The sequence below is a fragment of the Dreissena polymorpha genome, chromosome 1 (genome assembly GCF_020536995.1).
Source record: "Dreissena polymorpha isolate Duluth1 chromosome 1, UMN_Dpol_1.0, whole genome shotgun sequence".
Lineage (NCBI taxonomy): Eukaryota > Metazoa > Mollusca > Bivalvia > Myida > Dreissenidae > Dreissena > Dreissena polymorpha.
This window is the reverse complement of record NC_068355.1, coordinates 6,765,833-6,785,802: the sequence shown is the minus strand read 5'-3', so window position 1 is coordinate 6,785,802 and position 19,970 is coordinate 6,765,833. Positions and strand designations below refer to the sequence as shown.

Below are 19,970 nucleotides of genomic sequence, written 5' to 3'. Positions count from 1 at the left end.
ATATCAGGAAAAATGCCCCATCCCCTGGCAGCTAAATTTGTCAACAACCATAACTATTTTTAAACTTGATATAGATATTATTTATCTATAGATATATAAACTTGTTATCATGTGAACAATCTTCTGACCATATTTCATGAAAATCCAACAATAAATGAGGCATCTAGTATGATAACAAGGCAAGACAGACAACGGACAAAAGGCAATCACAAAAGCTCACCATGAGCACTTAGGGCTCAGGTTAGCTAAAAACAACAGACTGTTCTCCAAAGTTTCATTGTAACTTATAATTAATCTATAAACAAGACTATTGCCAAGCAATATAAGTCCCCAACCGGTGAAACTCCACCATTTTCAGCAATATTTCTAGTCTATTTGTTGCCATAGCAACCAGTATTCTTGCCATAGGAACAAAATGAAATTATGTGCATGATCTCCATATTGTCATGTGTCCATGTTCCAAGTTTCATGAAAAAATATGAAGAACTTATAAAGTTATCTCAGGATCCAGAAAAGTGTGACAGACATACAGACGCTCAGAGCGCAAACCATAAGACCCCTCCAGTTTCACCGGTAGGGGACTAATTATACCAACGTACAAGAGTATGGGCACAACCAGCTAAGTTAACCCATTTATGCCTAGCGTCTTGAAAAAAGGCCTTGGCAAACAGCGTAGACCCTGATCAGTGATAAGACGCCGCATCATCAGGGTCTGCGCTGTTTGCTTAAAGGAATTTCTGTAAGAAATATTCTAAATATAGAAATAAATATACTAGACATCCCTAATTTTGGAAATAAATTGATCCAATTAAGAAGGATGGGAGAGTCCACTAGGCATAAATGGGTTAATGTACTCTGAATGTTACCTGTTGATGCCATGTACTCCAGCGGGTCTATGGTTATGGAGCCATCATGGGAGGCTGAAACATACACACAAAATATGCTATCAAAGTCCACCAAAAGCTTTTAATTTTTGAACGGCCATTAAATAAACTTCCTGATTTATAAGCGATCCCAAATATTTTTCATATAATTTTTTTTTATAAGAGCCTTTTATTAATATTGATTCAATCAACAAAATTTTCAAGTACAAAAATATTTGATAATGGGGGATTCTTTAACTCTTTCAGTGCTGGAAACGAATTTTGAAGGCCTTTGCAAACAGTTTGGATCCAGATGAGACTCCACAGAACGTGGCTTGTCATCAGGATCCAAACTTTTTGCTATTCTGATAGTATTCTTTGACAAAATAAATATAACAAAATGCTAATTTTAGAAATTTAGCAGACAACATTTTAGCAGACGACAAATTTCCCAGCATGCACAGGGTTAAATGCACTAGAAGAGGCAACAATAGCTCAAGATTGTCTCCACTGACAGATGCATAGTACATCATAGAATCACTTCTCTTGGCTGCCAGCATATTTAACATGCATCACTGAGAAAACATGTTTATACAGAATGTCTTTCTAAAGAATGTGTAAAGTTAAATTTTACTAATATGTATATGTATAGCATATATATTCATTTGGAAAGCAAAATATTGAGGTCCTAGCCTATGTTAATCATTTCTAAGTTAACCAACATAAATATGAGCTGCGTTCTGAGAAAACTGGGCTTAATGCATGTGCATAAAGTTCGTCCCAGATTAGTCTGTGCAGTCCGCACAGGCTAAGCAGGGACAACACTTGGCTTTTATTGAATTTTAGTTTAAATGAAGTCCCTTCTTACCGAAAATAAAGTTTAGGCGGAAAGTGTTGTCCCTGATTAGCCTGTGCGCACTGCACAGGCTAATCTGGAACATCACTTTACGCACATGCATTAAGCCCAGTTTTCTCAGAACAAGGCTCATATGTATAAGAATCCTACTTTTGACTTTGACGGCCGCAGGTTGGATAACAGTCCTCTTAGGGCCAATGCCATTCTGTGACAGTGGAGTTATGTTAATGCCAAAAGCATCCTCTGGTGTCATTGTTTCGGGGAAGTGTTTGAGCATGTGGGAGCGCAGCTTGGTTTTGCAGTCGTACTGCTCTTGGCACTGGTCCATGGGGCAATGGTACACAATCGAGTTGTTGTCTGACACTCTTTGGCCCTTGTTTTTATGCTTCTTAATGTGCACATAAACGCTGCTCTTAGAAACAAACTTCTGATTGCAGCCTGGAAGAAAATAGAATGTTATATTATAACATTTCTGATGAAGGAAGGCAAGATATTTTCTTGCATGCAAATTATGCTGTAAGAAAATATCAAACTTATTCTCTGTGACCCTTTGATCAGTATGGACATATAAGTCATGTTCTGAGAAAACTGGGCATAATGCATGTGCGTAAAGTGTCGTTCCAGATAAGCCTGTGCAGTCCTCACAGACTAATCAGGGACGACACTTTCCGCTTTTATGACATTTTTGGTTTAAATGAAGTCTCTTCTTAGCAAAAATCCAAATTAGGCGGAAAGTGTCGTTCCTTATTAGCCTGTGCGGACTTCACAGTCTAATCTGGGACGACACTTTACGCACATGCATTATGCCCAGTTTTCTCAGAACATGACTCATATTTCTAGTGTATTATTATTTTTTGTTTATTTAAAACAGCATTATTGATCTTTCTCTGGGCACATGTAATGATTTAATCAAATCAAAGGTGCATTAGTCACATAAATTTAATACTTAATTAGCTTTTTTTGTATACACACCGGATGTCTGTTTTCAAAAGAAACAAGGGACAAAATTGTCACAAAACCAGGTTTTCATTGTGAAAAAAAATCTGATAAAGGGAGAAAACTCAAACTGAACTTTTGAAATGAACAAACAAAATTAACCCCCTTTGTAAGTTTGTTTTAAAAAAAATCTATTTTTAGTCGTGGCGACCTTGACATTGCAGATATTGACGTGATTCTTTCGTGCGACACACCATCCCATTATGGGGAACAAATGTGCCAAATGATTTTAAAATCTCACAATGAATGACATAGTTATGGCCAGGACAAGCTCATTTATGGCCATTTTTGACCTTTGAACTCAAAGTGTGACCTTGACCTTGGAGATATCGACGTAATTATTTCGCGCGACACACCGTCCAATGATGGTGAACAAATGTGCCAAATGATTTTAAAATCTGACAATGAACGACATAGTTATGGCCCGGACAAGCTTGTTCCGCCCGCCTGCCAGCCCGCCCGCATTCGCCAATTTAATAACCAGTTTTTTCCTTCGGAAAACCTGGTTAAAAATAGGTAGCAAATAAGCCTCACGTTTGCTTTTATTTGGTCACCATGTTTCATGGCAACACTTAATGTATGTTTCAAGTTATTGCAGTATTTAGTGTAATTATCTTTTATTAACTGTCTCTTCATTTTTTACCTCTGAAAAAAAAAAGAGATGTCAGAAACACAATGCCCCCTTCTGCACCGCTTTGAAGCAATATATTTGACCTTTGTTCTTGAAGGATGACCTTGACCTTTCACCACTCAAAATGTGCAGCTCCATGAGATACACATGCATGCCAAATATCAATTTGCTATCTTCAATAATGCAAAAGTTATGACCAATTTTAAAGTTTTCGGACGGACAGACAGACTGACTGACAAATAGACAGTCGGAGAGACTGACTGCAGTTCAACCACTATATGCCACCCTTCGGGGGATAATAAAAGGTTAAAAATAATCCAATCATCCCCTCTAACATGTATACAATATACCTGCACTGCCTAGTTAGCTCTGTTTTAGTGCCAGTTATATTGGATATGTTAGGACCCCTCCAGAAATCATGATGAGGTAGGTTCGCTCCTCTAACAATGTTTCATACTGACAAACAGATAAGACAGACCAAATGAGTCACTCTAGTATTATACTACCACTTCCTGCAGAGTGTAACAACTGCCAGCCCAGACATATTTACCTTCCACAGGGCAGATGAAGGGTTTGATGCCAGTATGGCTGATCATGTGACCCTTGAGATGCTCAGACCTCAGGAAGGCCTTGCCGCACACGTTGCAGATCCACTTGCGGCTGTTTGTATGCTTGGTCATGTGACGTGTCAGCTTGCTCGCAGTAGAGAACGCCCAGTCACACCCCTGCAGAGTGCAACATGCTTCAAAATTACATTAGTGTTGTTTTAATCAGTATTTAACCCTTTGCATGCTTGGAAATTTATCGTCTGCTAAAATGTCGTCTGCTGAATTTCTAAAATTAGCATTTCTTCGAATTTTTTTCAAAAAATACTATCAGATAGCACAGTTTGGATCCAGATGAGACACCACGTTCTGTGGCGACTCATCTGGATCCAAACTGTTTGCAAAGGCCTTCAAAATTCGGTTCCCGCACTGAAAGAGTTAAAAGGGTTTGGTAAATCACCTAGTGATGATAACATCAAAGTGTATCTATATTTCACATAGTGAAGTTTGATGGGTACTAAACATCTTCAACAAAGACACAAACAATCTGTAACATTTGCCAAAAAACGTATTCAATAATACAATTACATCAAGAATAAGTTGAAATAAAAAAAAGCTTGAAATCATGTTCTAGTAACTATCACAGATACATACAATACCATTCAAGTTCTATGAACTGTGCAACACTTATACTACCTATCAGTCTGGGCTTGAACAAAAGCAGGCCCTGAAGAGTTGCCATGGTAACTCAGTTACTCATGTTGCTGTAGCCAATAAGAAGCTGACTGACAGCTATGCAAGCTGTCAATATCACTCACATTGGCACAATGATCATAAATGAAACTGTGGAATCATGAGAGTTAGTCCAAAGAATTAAACAAGGGCTGTTTGTAAAACATGCATGCCCCCCATATGGGCTCTCGGTTGTAGTGAGAGCCATTGTGTGAATATGTTTTTTGTCACTGTGACCTTGACCTTTGACCTGGTGACCTGAAATTCAATAGGGGTCATCTGCCAGTCATGATCAATATACCTATGAAGTTTCATTCTCCTAGCCATATGCATTCTTGAGTTATCATCCAGACACCATTTTACTATTTCGGGTCACCGTGACCTGGAGCTTTGACCGTGTGACCTCAAAATCAATAGGGGTCATCTGCGAGTCATGATCAATCTACCTATCAAGTTTCATGATCTTTGGCATATGCGTTCTTGAGTTATCATCCGAAAACCATTTTACTATTTCGGGTCACCGTGACCTTGACCTTTGACCTAGTGACCTCAAAATCAATAGGGGTTATCTGCGAGTCATGATCAATCTACCAATGAAGTTTCATGATCCTAGGTGTATGCATTCTTGAGTTATCATCCGGAAACCATTTTACTATTTCGGGTCACCGTGACCTTGACCTTTGACCTAGTGACCTCAAAATCAATAGGGGGCATCTTCAAGTCATGATCAATCTACCCATGAAGTTTCATGATCCTAGGCGTATGTGTTATTGAGTTATCATTCAAAAACCATTTTACTATTTCGGGTCACCATGACCTTGACCTTTGACCTAGTGACCTCAAAATCAATAGGGGTCATCTGCGAGTCATGATCAATGTACCTATGAAGTTTCATGATCCTAGGCCCAAGCGTTCTTGAGTTATCGTCTGACAACCACCTGGTGGACGGACAGACCGACCGACCGACAGACCGACATGAGCAAAGCAATATACCCCCTCTTCTTCGAAGGGGGGCATAATTAGGACTGTCAATAAAGCACACCTTATGCATTTGCCTATGAACCCAAACCCAAAACTGGTGAGCAGTAATTACCAGCAGGTTTCACAAACATATTCTAGATTTTGTAGGTCTTTTTTCTTTTTAATAAAAGATCATAATAAATGTATTAAGTGATATTTCATGGATGTTTGATGTATTTAAACTCCAAAGATATTAATCTCAGTCACAAAAATGACCTAAAATTACCCCACATTTCTTTTTCACAAGAATAACAGCAATGTAAATGGATAAGTTCAAGGGTACATTATTCAGGAACATGGGGATCACTGTGGATGAAAAACATGACTTGAACACCTGCACTTCATTGTGGTGACAAATATATACAGTCCAACGTGCCCGAGCGACCGCCTGTTAATAGCGACCAACAGTCAATAACGACTACACCGATTTCCTCCCGAACGATTTCACTATATATTGAACCTGCGAATAAAGCCCACCTGTCAACAAAGACCAACAACCACCCTTTTACATTCCCAAATCTCCATTTTGATAGCTTACAACGGCCACTGCAATCATAAAAATTAACGATTTCGCAACTTTCAAAAAACAAAATGGCCGCCAGGACGCTGCGTAGTCACGTGATATACATCTTACCAGTGGACTCGTTGGTCGCTATGGAGATATTGGCAAGTGACAGTTTATTGCTCTCAATAGCAGTTGTTTGTTTATTTAACATGCATTTCTAATTGGTAAACGCCTGCTTCTTTTTATGCATTTGACAGTTTGTCAAAAGTGTAAAAATTTGCCTTTGTATTTTAGTGACTCGCGATTAATGTACTAATTGCCGAAAATATCAAAGACAAATTTGGGGCTTTCATAAACTCATTAAGGAAATTAACGGTTTCATATCATTTACGATGTCTATTAAAGACAAACATTTTGATAGTCATTCTCTTCTTAAAACAATGGCCGCCATGATGCTGTGATAGTCACGTGATAAACATCTTACCAGATCACTGGTCGGTCGCTATGGAGATTTTGGCAAGTGACAGTTTACTTAATTCGATAGCTGTTTTTGTTTATTTAACACACTTTGCTAATTATTAGCCGCCTGCTTCTTTTATGCATTTGACCTTCTGTCGAAGGTGTAAGACGCTGCCTATTTATTTTAGTGGCTCGTGATTATTTATGTAATAGTTGCCGAAAATATCAAAGAAAAGTTTGGGGCTTATATCAACTTATTAAGGAAATTTACGGTTTCGTTACAATTACGATGCCAATTACACACATACATTTTTTTATTCATTCCTTTCTAAACATTTCTCCGTGATACGATGTGCATAGATTATAGATAAGTTAATTGTCAGTTAAAGTTAACCATTATGGTATCCAAAATTAAGTTTATGACGTATGTTGATTTTCTGTCTGGTACATTATTGTTCATATTGTGAATTAAAATAATACATGTAAATATAAAACAAACTGTGTTTTCAATCCTTTTTACATTATACATGCATTAGTATTCACACATTTAAACAATAGAGCACATACACAGATACGGTACCAGTTAAAAACCTACTAGCATATTTTGCAAAGTTTAAATCGACCCTGCCAATAAAGACCACCTGTGAACAAAGACCACAACGACCAAATCCCTTGAGTGGTCGTTATTGGCAGGTTGGACTGTAGTTTAAATTAAATAAAGTGAATAACATTTAAGAAATTTGCTTCATAAAATTAAAACATCTAATGTTTCTACCCAAACAATGCCTTAGTTAATTGGCACATATCCCAGGAACGCATGGATCACTGGGCTTAAAATGGTATTATGTGAATCTTCAGTTCCTGGTGATGACATCTTTCAAGATTCAAGTCAACCCTTGCAACATAAGAACTATGCTCCACAGAGGATAATATGTTATGCTTTTTCAATTAAATGACATAACATGTATTTAAGGGCACATATGTAACAAACATGTAAATCACTGGGCATAGAAAAGGTGTCTTGAACATCTACACTTCATGGTGCTGACAAATTTAACTTTCAAATCCAACATAAAATTCAGACATAAAAACGTAAAACTTGAAATGACACAAAACTCATGATTATGTGGATCACTGGGCATTTAAAGACGTCTTGCAAATTTAAACTTCATGGCGATGGGATACTTACTTCATGACGATGGGATACTTGAAGTTTCAATTCAATAGCTTGAGACATGTTTGTTCTTCTAGCTCACAAAGAAAAATGTCAAAAGAATATTTTTTAGGCTTCAATTATCCAAGATTTGACAATGATAACTTGCAAACTTTTCTTAGTAGAGTTAAAGAAAGCCCTAATAAATTGATTCTAGTTCTGGGAAAAATAGACTTGATATATGAGCTTTAATTCTCTTCTCAACCAAAATCCAGTTAAGGCACAATGTGTCCTTCCTGATTAGCCTGGGCATACTACACAGGCAAATCTGGGAGAACACTTTATGTATTAAGCCCAGTTTTCCCAGAATACAGCTCAATTGTTTCCAATAGCTCAAACCCCAAACCGGATACAGCTCAGTTGTTTCCATTAGCTCAATCCCCATACCGGATACAGCTCAATTGTTTCCAATAGCTCAAACCCCATATACAGCTTAATTGTTTCCAATAGCTCAAACCCCATACCAGATACAGCTCAATTGTTTCCAATAGCTCAAACCCCATACCGGATACAGCTCAATTGTTTCCAATAGCTCAAACCCCATACTGGATACAGCTCAATAGTTTCCAATTGCTCAAACCCTATACCAGATAATTACAGCAGAATACAGTTCAATAGTTTCCAATAGCTCAAACCCTATACGGAATACAGCTCAATAGTTTCCAATATCTCAAACCACATACCCGATACAGCTCAATAGTTTCCAATAGCTCAAACCCCATACCGGATACAGCTCAATTGTTTCCAATAGCTCAAACCCCATACTGGATACAGCTCAATAGTTTCCAATAGCTCAAGCCCCATACCGGATACAGCTCAATTGTTTCCAATAGCTCAAAACCCATACCGGATACAGCTCAATTGTTTCCAATAGCTCAAACCCCATACCGGATACAGCTCAATAGTTTCCTATAGCTCAAACCCCATACTGAATACAGCTGAATTGTTTCCAATAGCTCAAACCCCATACCGGATACAGCTCAATTTTTTCCAATAGCTCAAACCCCATACCGGATACAGCTCAATAGTTTCCAATAGCTCAAACCCCATACCGGATAATTGCAGGTGAAGGGTTTCTCTCCAGTGTGTGAGCGCTGGTGCTGCTTAAGGCGGCACATCTTGTCAAACTTGCGTCCGCAGCCCTCAAACTGACAAACAAGGTCGTTGAGCTCTATCTGGTGGACCCTCGGGTGAGAGCCCAGGCAGTGGGGGGACAGGAACAGCTTATTACACCCCTCATATGGGCACCTGCAGCACAGCGAGATACAGGGAGGTAAATAGAGGGCCTGTCCAAAACCACTGTCATCATTACATAATTATTCGTTAACAAATGCTACATATGCCCCAGTAATTTTAAGGTGGCACAATTCACTTTTGGTAGAAAAAAGAAACCGTCTTAGACGGGTGATGCTCCCCAAAGTTGTTTTTTTGTCACAATATTGCACTATATATTCAGATAAAAGGAAACGTCTTGAGAGCACAGTAGTTGGGGGGACAAGAATTTTTTATAGAAAACTTCAAAGGGCCATAACTCATCTGACCAGAACCCACTGATGCACATCTCCTCTTGGTAGTGAAGCTTCCCATAAAGTTTCATTGAATTCTGGTCATTAGTTGCTGAGAAATAGCCCGGACAAAAATTGTGCACGGATGGACAGACAGACGCACACACGCACGGACAGACGAAGCGGCTCCTATATGCTGCCCCCAAAATAAATTTTGGGGGAGCATAAAAAAGATAGTAATAAGGACAAGATCTAATTATTTTCATGCCTTGAACAAATTTTTCCTGCTTGTCAAAATGGTCTACTTTACCAACTTAAATCTGCATTTGACAAGATGGGGTTTGTGAACACATACAACTGTGTAGGTTATTATTGTATGTTTTATGATGACAACTTTGAAAGTTTGGGACTTGAGTGGCAATAAGCAAAATGCAAGTTAAAATAAAACTGCGTGCATTTGATTTTTATTAACACACATGCCCTCCGTTGATCCCCTATTTGGATGTGAATGAATTTGGAATATGCATCTGCAATAATAAAACAAAGGCTGTTTGTAAAACATGCATGCCCCCGATATGGGCTCTCCGTTGTAGTGACAGCCATTGTGTGAATATGTTTTTTGTCACTGTGACCTTTACCTTTGACCTAGTGACCTGAAAATCAATAGGGGTCATCTGCCAGTCATGATCAATGTACCTATCAAGTTTCATGATCCTAGGAATAAGCGTTCTTCAGTTATCATCCGGAAACCATTTCACTATTTCGGGTCACCATGAACTTGACCTTTGACCCAGTGACATCGAAATTGATAGGGGTCATCTGCAAGTCATGATAAATGTACCTATGAAGTTTTATGATCCTAGGCAAAAGTGTTCTTGAGTTATCATCCGGAAACCATTTTACTATTTCGGGACACCATGACCTTGACCTAGCGACGGTGACCTTGACCTTTGATATAGTGACCTGAAAATCAATAGGGGTCAACTGCAAGTCATGATTAATCTACCTATCAAGTTTCATGATCCTAGGCATAAGCGTTCTTGAGTTATCATCCGGAAACCATTTAACTATTTCGGGTCACCATGACCTTGACCTTTGACCTAGTGACCTGACAATCAATAGGGGTCATCTGCGAGTCATGATCAATGTACCTATGAAGTTTCATGATCCTAGGCATAAGCCTTCATGAGTTATCATCCGGAAACCATTTTACTATTTTGGGTTACCGTGACCTTGACCTTTGACCAAGTGACCTGAAAATCAATAGGGGTCATCTGCGAGTCATGATCAATCTACCTATCAAGTTTCATGATCCTAGGCCTAAGCATTCTTGAGTTATCATCCGGAAACCATTTTACTATTTTGGGTCACCGTGACCTTGACCTTTGATATAGTGACCAGAAAATCAATAGGGGTCATCTGCGAGTCACGATCAATAAACCTATGAAGTTTCATGATCCTAGGCCCAAGCGTTCTTGAGTTATCATCCAGAAACCACCTGGTGGACGGACCGACCGACATGTGCAAAGCAATATACCCCCTCTTCTTCGAAGGGGGGCATAATAAGAACTCAAAAAGGGACAAAAAATTTCAATTTGAAAAAAAAAGTTTGATAAAGGGAGACCAACTCAAAATGTGCATAATGTTACTGATCAAAGTTACCCCTATTGTTTCAATATTAATCTATTTTTAGTCGTTGCGACCTTGACCTTGGAGATATCGACATAATTCTTTCGCGTGACACACCATCCAATGATGGTGAACAAATGTGCCAAATGATTTTAAAATGTCGCAATGAATGGCATAGTTATGGCCCGGACAAGCTCTTTTATGGCTATTTTTGACCTTTGAACTCAAAATGTGACCATGACACAATGAACGACAAAGTTATTGCTCGGACAAGCTTGTTCCGCCTGCCCGCCAGCCCATGCCTGCTCGCCGACATTCCCCAATCAAATAACCAGTTTTTTCCTTCCAACTATGTAGGTATTCATGTGTTATAGCAAGTGGCATTGCTGATAGACAACACTCAAATGTTATTCCCAGTGGTATTGCAAGTAGACAAAACAGCAAAGTGTAGTTAATCAACATACATGTTTGGTCAAGGTCAGAGAAAGGTAAGGTAACATGAGCCGATAGGCAATGTTCATAGACAACAACTGTGTAAATGAGTGTTGATGTCTGCAAAACAAATAAGACTGTTTAACCTGTAAATGACAAAAGTCAAGACAAGATGCTCCCTTATTAAGATGTTCATTGCCATTAAAACCTCGATTACAAATCCTTATATCTGTGTAAAAAATAACCTATGGTGGCAACATCAACACATCTGTTTAGAAGACCATTAATTTACAAATCACTGTTCTGAAACTCTTCAAAACAAAACAAATTGCCCAAAAGGTTAAAATGTACTTGTATGTTTTCTCGATGCCCTCGTGTGTTTTGAGGTGTTTATCGAGCTCCCTGCGTGTCTGGAACTTGAGGTCACAGCCATCGAAGGGGCACTGCTCGGTGCAGGGACGGGTGTGTGTAAGCAGGTGGGTCTTCAGGTTGTAAATGGTTGTGAACTTCTTGTTGCACTTCTCACACTGCCAGACACACAACATACAACATTGGTACGAGGCAGTAGAGACTTTTGACTCAGGCTATGTTTTGGCAAAAGCAAGTGCACATTGCAATGATTTACTGCTTCATCTGGCCAAGGTGCAAGAAAAGTGTGAGGTAAACAGACCATCTTTAACTGACTAAAATCTAAAATAGTGTTAAATCATGGTGAACCACTTTACACTACAGTACTGTTTATATTGAATCTTTAAAAATGGGTTCCTCTTTTTCCAGTATTCTGTATTGAATGAGAACCCCTTTCTCTCAACCTCTTCCTCCTTTTAATATGGGATTAAATGTTATAACATTATGTTTTTTATCCTTCTATCAGGTGTGCAATGTTAAAATAAGAACATTTTGGAATCAAAAAAGCTTTTTCAATCACTGCCAGATACAGCTATAACATGCATTACAATGATTTGGCTTTGATATTTTGCATGTGAAACCCTAGCTGAGGTTTATCAGTTCAACTGGGAGTAAGGGAGATTTAATACTTGCTGAGATGTAACAAAAAACAAGAACAAAATAATGTATGTGTTTTCGAACCCTTGATTATTCAACTCCTCTTTATTCAATACTAAGCCAGTATTCACTTTGCCTATTGCTCACCTAAAACTCCTTGCTGCCCTTTTGCTCACCTGAAACTCCTTGCTGCCCTTGTTTGCTCACCTGAAAAACCTTGCTGCCTTTGTATTGCTCACCTGAAACTCCTTGCTGCCTTTGTATTGCTCACCTGAAACTTCTTGCTGCCTTTGTATTGCTCACCTGAAACTCTTTGCTGCCTTTGTATTGCTCACCTGAAACTCCTTGCTACCTTTGTATTGCTCACCTGAAACTCCTTGCTGCCCTTTGTATTGCTCACCTGAAACTCCTTGCTGCCCTTGCTATTGCTCACCTGAAACTCCTTGCTGCCTTTGCTATTGCTCACCTGAAACTCCTTGCTGCCCTATTGCTCACCTGAAAATCCTTGCTGCCTTTGTATTGCTCACCTGAAACTCCTTGCTGCCCTTGCTATTTCTCACGTGAAACTCCTTGCTGCCCTTGCTTTTGCTCACCTGAAACTCCTTGCTGCTCTTGCTATTGCTCACATGAAACTCCTTGCTGCCCTATTGCTCACCTGAAACTCCTTGCTGCCCTTGTGTGACTCCTGATGACGTTTCAACTTGTACAGCTTCGTGAATGCCCAGTCACATCCAGGCTCTGTACACTGACCAACATACACATACAATAGTTTAAGTCTTAGTAGTTTATTTATGTTCAAACTTTTCATTTTATAAATAACTCTGATTGCTTTATTGATATGCTTTGACTCTTACTGATAAGAATAAGATACACATAACACTAATAAAACGTTAATAATTATTCAATCTTTTCCAAATGTCAAGTGTCTTGGCTTTGAATGAAATTGTTAAGCAAAAACTGAGCCCTAGTTAGGATAATCTATGTATGGGAATATTTATTTACCCTATACATTAAAGATCTCTTCCGCATGCAAAAACAATTGCAAGACAGACAGTGCCACTTTAAGTAAGGTAAGAATATCTTTGACGCATAACTCTTAATTTGCATTTATATCGAAAACAAGAATTGACCATCAATTCTGCTTTTTTTGCTACTGAAACAACTTTAACTTTACTTTAACCGTACAGAGGAAAAACACCATTTTATAAACAAGAGCACCACATAACGGGTGCCGAGCTTGGCTGCGAAAGCTTGTCAGATTTTATTTTATTTTAAGTCACAGTGACCTTGACCTTTGACCTAGAGACCTAAAAATGGGTGTGGCGTGTAGAACTCGTCAAGGTGCAGCTACATGTGAAGTTTCAAAGTTTTAGGAAGAAGCACTTTGATTTTAAAAACCTTAACAAAATGTTAAGGTTTTAGCTTGACGCAGACGACACGACGAGCTGGCTATGACAATACCTCGGGTTTTCTCTGAAAACAGCCGAGCTAATAATTAATGTTCTTTTAGTATGTCAATCAACTATTATAACGGAAAGTTGATCATTCAAAAAGTTCTATACAATAATTATATAATATCTTTTATTTCCATAATTTTTTTTTATAGATTTCAGATAAGAAAAACTTAACATCTTTCTTTAATGTGTACATGAAAATGTATACCAAAGGATCCATAAAAAACTAGTGTGTTTTTTAAAGTTTAAAACACACATGTTTTAATAATAAACAACATACTCAACGCTTTCTAGAAACAATTTCAGACTTATTTGCCAAGTTTTAATTGTTTGCTTACATAAACCAAACATGAATTTTCAGCATCGCTTTATTTGTTTATAATATGTAACAACATATACCCGCTAATACAAAATAAACAATATTTAATCTGTTAATTACACTTATTTGATTGTAAAAGATCTGAAATATAATGAACAAGACTATTGTCAAGCAATATAAGTCCCCTACCAGCTCCACCATTGTCAGAAATTCCACCATTTTTAGAATATTTTTTTTTATTTGTTGCCATAGCAACCAGAATTTTTGACGTAGGAACAAAATGAAACGACTTGCATAATGCCCATATTGACATCTATCCATGTTCCAAGTTTCATGAAAAAATATTAAGAACTTCAAGTTAACGCAGGATCCAGAAAAGTTTGACGGACTGACTGACTGACAGACAGACGGAGTGCAAACCATAAGTCCGGTCCAGTGAAACCGGTAGGGGACTAATAAAAGTAAATCGTAGCAAACTTGGACCAAAAAAGGTTTCATATGTTTATAAAATTACAGGGTTGTTTTGGTACATAGCCCTTATGAGTTCAAGTCGCATTAACGTGAATGCAAGATTTTTTATCTCCATGTATATCTACTTAAAGTGAACACAAATAATCAGCTAACAGGACACTTGAAGATTCTGATGATAGAAAATGTGTGCATACCCTGAATGGCCGTTCCCCTGAATGGGTCATGACATGAACTGTCAACTTGGACATGTTTTTAAACACTTTGCCGCAACCTTCAGCACTGCACATGTACATCATCTGTGGTTTATTTTTGTCCTTTCCTTGCACCTCCAACTGAATGTGAGTGTCATTTTGTTGCTGGAGAAAATTTCATAACAGATGCAATTAGCCATAACATAGTTTAAGACAATTCTAACCAACACTATCTTAATCAAGTCATCCTTAATCACACAATGCAGAATTAGAAATATATGATACATGTAGTAATAACGCAACATTAAACAAATATATTGGTCGGTCTTATAAAATGTGTCATACAAGTTTTGACTTATAAGTTTGTATTAACATGTAAGAAAAGTTTAATACTTTATAAGGTCACTTTATTATGATTTTGATTGTAATGGTATATAATTGAGTAGCATTCTGAGAAAACTTGGCATAATGCTTGTGGGTAAAGTGTCATGCCAGATTAGCCTGTGCAGCCTTCCGCTTTGATGACATTTTTTGTTTAAATTAACTATCTTCTAAGCAAAACTCCATTTTAGGCGGAAAGTGTCATCCCTGATTAGCCTGTGCAGACTGCACAGGCTTATCTGGGACGACACTTTACGCATATGCATTATGCCCAGTTTTTTCAGAACACGACTCAATTAATGACACAATTTTTTAGCAACTGAACAGCATAGTTTCAGAATATCTTACCACTATTGTGGCAGTGGTTCCATTACTGGTTTTACTGGGATTCCCAAGCAAGATATAGCCTGAAATCATCAAACATAGCTACATTATATAAATGACAGGGAGAGCTATTTATTGACAAGACCTCTAAAACCTTTATGATATAAAGATCTTTAATTGAAATTATATTTCACTGATATTCTGTGGTAATTTCCTTAATAATTGTAATATATTTCGCATACTTAAATATACGCATAAAACTTTACCATAAGACTCATAGAGCAATAACTTAATTGATTTCTTTTCATTATAACAGTGCAGTGCTCCAGCTAGGCCTTAATCGAAGGGCGCCGCGCCCTGCCCTCCCGAACCTCCGCCCTGCCCCCCCGAACCTCCGCCCTGCCCCCCCCCCTCAACAAAAAAACAAAAAAAATATTTTTTTTTTTTTTTTTACATATGATGATTCATAAATCTCTTATTACATTGTAATTAGTTTAATCCTCATTGTAGACATTATATTTGAATGGTTTGATAATAATGGGAATAATACAATTATTTATAACATATAAATTAACATGCAATAGAAAGCATTCCAGAAACACCCGCGCGCTCGAACGTGCCCTTTTCACAAAATACTGCGCGTCGAAAGTGCCCTTTTGACAAAAAAGCCACCCTGCCCTTTTCAAATTCTAGCTGGAGCACTGCAGTGAAAATAACATTTAGTATTTTTCCTAGTTAAAGAATTAATGTAGCAAATGCAGGAAGTGTACACATGTCGGGTTTCCACATTTCTGGAGGACTCGTGATATAAAATATATGTATACATATTACTGCTATTTCTTTGATCATCTGCCTGTTAAAGTCAGTTATCATCACAAACATACAAATAACAGAAATATGTTATGAAAGAACAATGCCAAAAAGATGACACAATCAATTACTTTGTGTTGGAGCACCATTTAAAACTGGTTTAACTTCTGATGCTGAATGCTGTAACTTTATGAGGTCTGAAATGTTCAGTTCATACAGCTGGCGTCCTTGACTTGTATCTACAAAAATTTTGGTGGAATCGGTTGTCTTATCTGCAGCAATTGATATAGTAGTTAATGCCAAGCTTTCCTGATTTGTATGACCATTATTAACATTGTTGGCATTCAGAATTATTGTTCCCATGTTTGGAATGCTTTCCTGTTCATGTAGATTTTGTGTCAAAGGTTCTTTGTTTAAATCATCACTCGAGCTGTAAGTATTGTTAACAATTTGAGACTGAACATTACACGTAGCTTCAATTTCTGAAGAATCAACTGGCAAGATTGTCAGCACCCCATCTTTATACGTCAAATTATTGTTGGATTTAAGCAGATTTATATCAAAGGTTCCAAGATCTATTTCATTATTATCATTAATTAAGACAGTGCGCTGGTTATTTCCGTCATTCAAAATAATGCTTTGAAGCAAATTAGAAGAGGAGCATGGCTCTGGTTGCCATGACTCGGATTTGACATTTGTCCCAGATAATGACAGATACGGTGTGGCATACTGAGCACCTTGCGTACAAGTAATTATATGTGAGCTTTGACTGGGATTGTGAACAGACGTTGTTTTACTCGTAATAAGGCTGTCAGCATTGATGCCTTCCTTTCCATCTAAAGGAATTACTGAAAATTCAATATGCTCATCAGATGCCACTTGTGGTCCAATGTCAAATTCCACTTGGCTTAAATTTTTGCACCTTGCTTTCAGCCATTCGGCATTGTTTTCAACCACTGCTGTTTCATAGCTGTCCAAACAATCGGTGCCAAGCTCAGGTAAAAACGGGAGATTCTCGCACATGCTGCCCTCATCTGCTTGGCCGCCATCTTGACTGACAAGCCTTTCGCTCGTCGAAGTTTCGCTATCTGACAAATGTCCACAAACCAAATACTGACTCGTTAGCGAGAACGTCTTTTCATCTGCACTTTTGTCTTTCGCTTCGTGGGCGCCGCCATGTTTCTTAATGCCGACTCCCCCTTGAAACGACATTACAACCCCGTACGGGTTTCCAACATGGGGTTCGCTAGTAGCTCACACAAAGCAGCACGTGACCAAGTGCGTAAAATGGTTACCATACCCTACTATTTGCCCGTTGTACAGTTGTCGACATTTGATGCCGAACGGCGTGTAAAAAACACTGCACAAGTTTGTGCGATAATATAACAGGTTTGAATCAGACTGAAATAAACTCGTTTAAACTGTCTCATAAGATGTGTTGGGTACAACTCGCTTTATACGTTTATTAAAATACATAAATGCCTCGCTAACTTTACCAAAGACCCATATAGGTCTCTGACTTGACAAAAAATCCCGAGCAAATAATTTTAACTAAGACACATTCAGATATCTATACGAAAATAGATTGGGACAAGTTGTATTTCGATGTTGGGGCAAGTTGTCACATAGATTTGGGGGGTGAGTTGACTATATTTTTGGGACGAGTGGTCTTGGGGCGAGTTGTCTGGCACCCGTTTATTGACATATATTTTAATGCACACCGACATCAACATATACGTATGCACACAAAATGTACTGTATTGTGATCATAAAGATGTTGTGAGTTTGAGTCCCCGTCGGAGGCATGCACATATTTAAGATCATATATTTTAGGGGCCGTTATCTATGAAATGTTTCGAACAGTCCGTCTTTACAAAATGGCTCCAAAAATCCATCTTGCCCTAACTTGCCCAGATTTATTAGGTGTCTTGAAGAGTCCGTTTATGTTATTACCTTTCGGATGTGGTGTGGATTCAAATAAAAACAAAACACGACACAATGGTGATGTCATTGAAGTGATCGATAACTACTTAGGCACGTTGTTGAATTATACAGGAAAACTAAGATTAAATCGGCGAGGCCGGATTAACCACTAGGCTAACAAGGCTGCAGCCTTGGGCCCCCGATTTTCAAGGGGCCCCTAACGGCAGACTAGTTTCCCAATGTATAGTCGTTCTTTATTACGCCATTGAACGACTCTAAAGGGAATGCAGTAGAAATTTTCTGTGTAATTTTAACAGTTTCCCGATGTATGTCGAATTGTTACCGTTTAATTCGCTTTGATTAACTGTGCTATCAGTTTTTTTCTGTGCTGTATATCCATTCAGAACCATTAGTTTCTCTGTTTAGTATACGACTTGCCCGTATGGTCATGCCAACATCTGGACACGTTTGACGACATTGAAGAGAAGACCAAAGCGTCTGTTGCAATCAACGAATAGTAGGATGCGAATAAGCATAAGAAACGGCGGAAACTATTTGGTTCATGACATAGTTTGAGTCTCTCACCTTGGATGATCTACGAGAATGTGCAACGCATCTATTGGAATATAATCCAGATGACATTGAGGCGTCTTTTGTTGACGAGCTCGTTCATTCAAAACCATCTTAGAAGCGGACCAAGACAGAACCATCACCCACATAAGTGAACTGTTGAAGTTAGATGGCGGTAAATTACAGACAACTTTGCGATCGCTTTACGAATAATTCCAGTTGATAACTGTCAAGGTAGTCATTTTCAACATACTCACGCGTGAAAAACTATCTACGGAACACCATGATTCAGGAAAGGTTGACATCATTGGGCTACTGTCGTAAAAGAAACTTATAGGCTGGAATCTGTTACATGTAACATGCATTTTAAGTTCAGTTAATAAAATAGTTTTACATTGTCTATGTCGTTTTGCTATATATACAAATTCAAGTTTTCTGATCTTTGTAGTTGTAGTATCAAGTATGATTTTCAATATACAGAAGGGGCTAGAGGGAAGGGGGCCCCCGAAACATACGCAGCCTTGGGCCCCAAAACAGCTTAATCCGGCCCTGTAAATCGGGAACATTCGGTTGGTAAAGCCTTTAAGGCAATATCTATTAATATAGTTTAAATGCAAACACTTTGACTTAAAACCAAAAATATGTTGTCAATTATTTGACTCTTTTGTAGGTACTATATTATACTATGTTTCCATTCTATACATAGATGATGGCGTCAATACGTTATTGTCAGTAAGACCGGTGTATACACAATGCTATGTTTCAGGCAATAACGTAGTGACGTCACCATCTATGTATAGAATGATGTTTCAGGAGAATGGGGTTACACACAGCCAGAGATGATATTAAGCCCATTCATTAAAAAAATAAAACGATTGTTACAGGTTAACATAAATAATGTTGCTGTTTATGGTGAATAAGAAAGATGACGATTGTATGTTAACAAGTTCATTAAAGCTCTTAATATTGGTTTAAAATTCTTGACAATGAAAATATCGTAATGCCAATTGTTTACAAACAAGCTTTAAACAGGGGGGACATGCTTATAAGGGAGCTTACCGCGTTTAAGTGAGAAAGTTGGTACAAAACTTCAAAGATGGCGTCGTTTGTTGGGTTTTCTTGAAGGAAGAGAGGAT

At 38.1% G+C, this 19,970-nt stretch overlaps 1 protein-coding gene across 3 annotated transcripts in view; it reads right to left on the bottom strand.

Annotated features, from left to right (window-relative positions):
- Positions 1-19,970, bottom strand: part of LOC127869634 (zinc finger protein 83-like) — a 32,010-nt gene that overhangs the window by 8,384 nt on the left and 3,656 nt on the right. Inside the window, exons 1-9 of one of the 3 annotated variants that reach the window (XM_052412294.1) lie at positions 16,473-17,625; positions 15,556-15,614; positions 14,830-14,991; positions 13,047-13,136; positions 11,738-11,913; positions 8,873-9,068; positions 3,897-4,071; positions 1,870-2,157; positions 867-920 (exon numbers count right to left, since the gene is read on the bottom strand). In XM_052412294.1, the coding sequence (XP_052268254.1) occupies positions 867-920; positions 1,870-2,157; positions 3,897-4,071; positions 8,873-9,068; positions 11,738-11,913; positions 13,047-13,136; positions 14,830-14,991; positions 15,556-15,614; positions 16,473-17,553 (2,281 nt within the window). In that variant the 5' untranslated portion in view covers positions 17,554-17,625. Of the gene's footprint in view, positions 1-866; positions 921-1,869; positions 2,158-3,896; positions 4,072-8,872; positions 9,069-11,737; positions 11,914-13,046; positions 13,137-14,829; positions 14,992-15,555; positions 15,615-16,472; positions 17,626-19,970 lie in introns of those variants that run through there. The other 2 variants (XM_052412300.1, XM_052412307.1) reach the window with 2 other exon arrangements.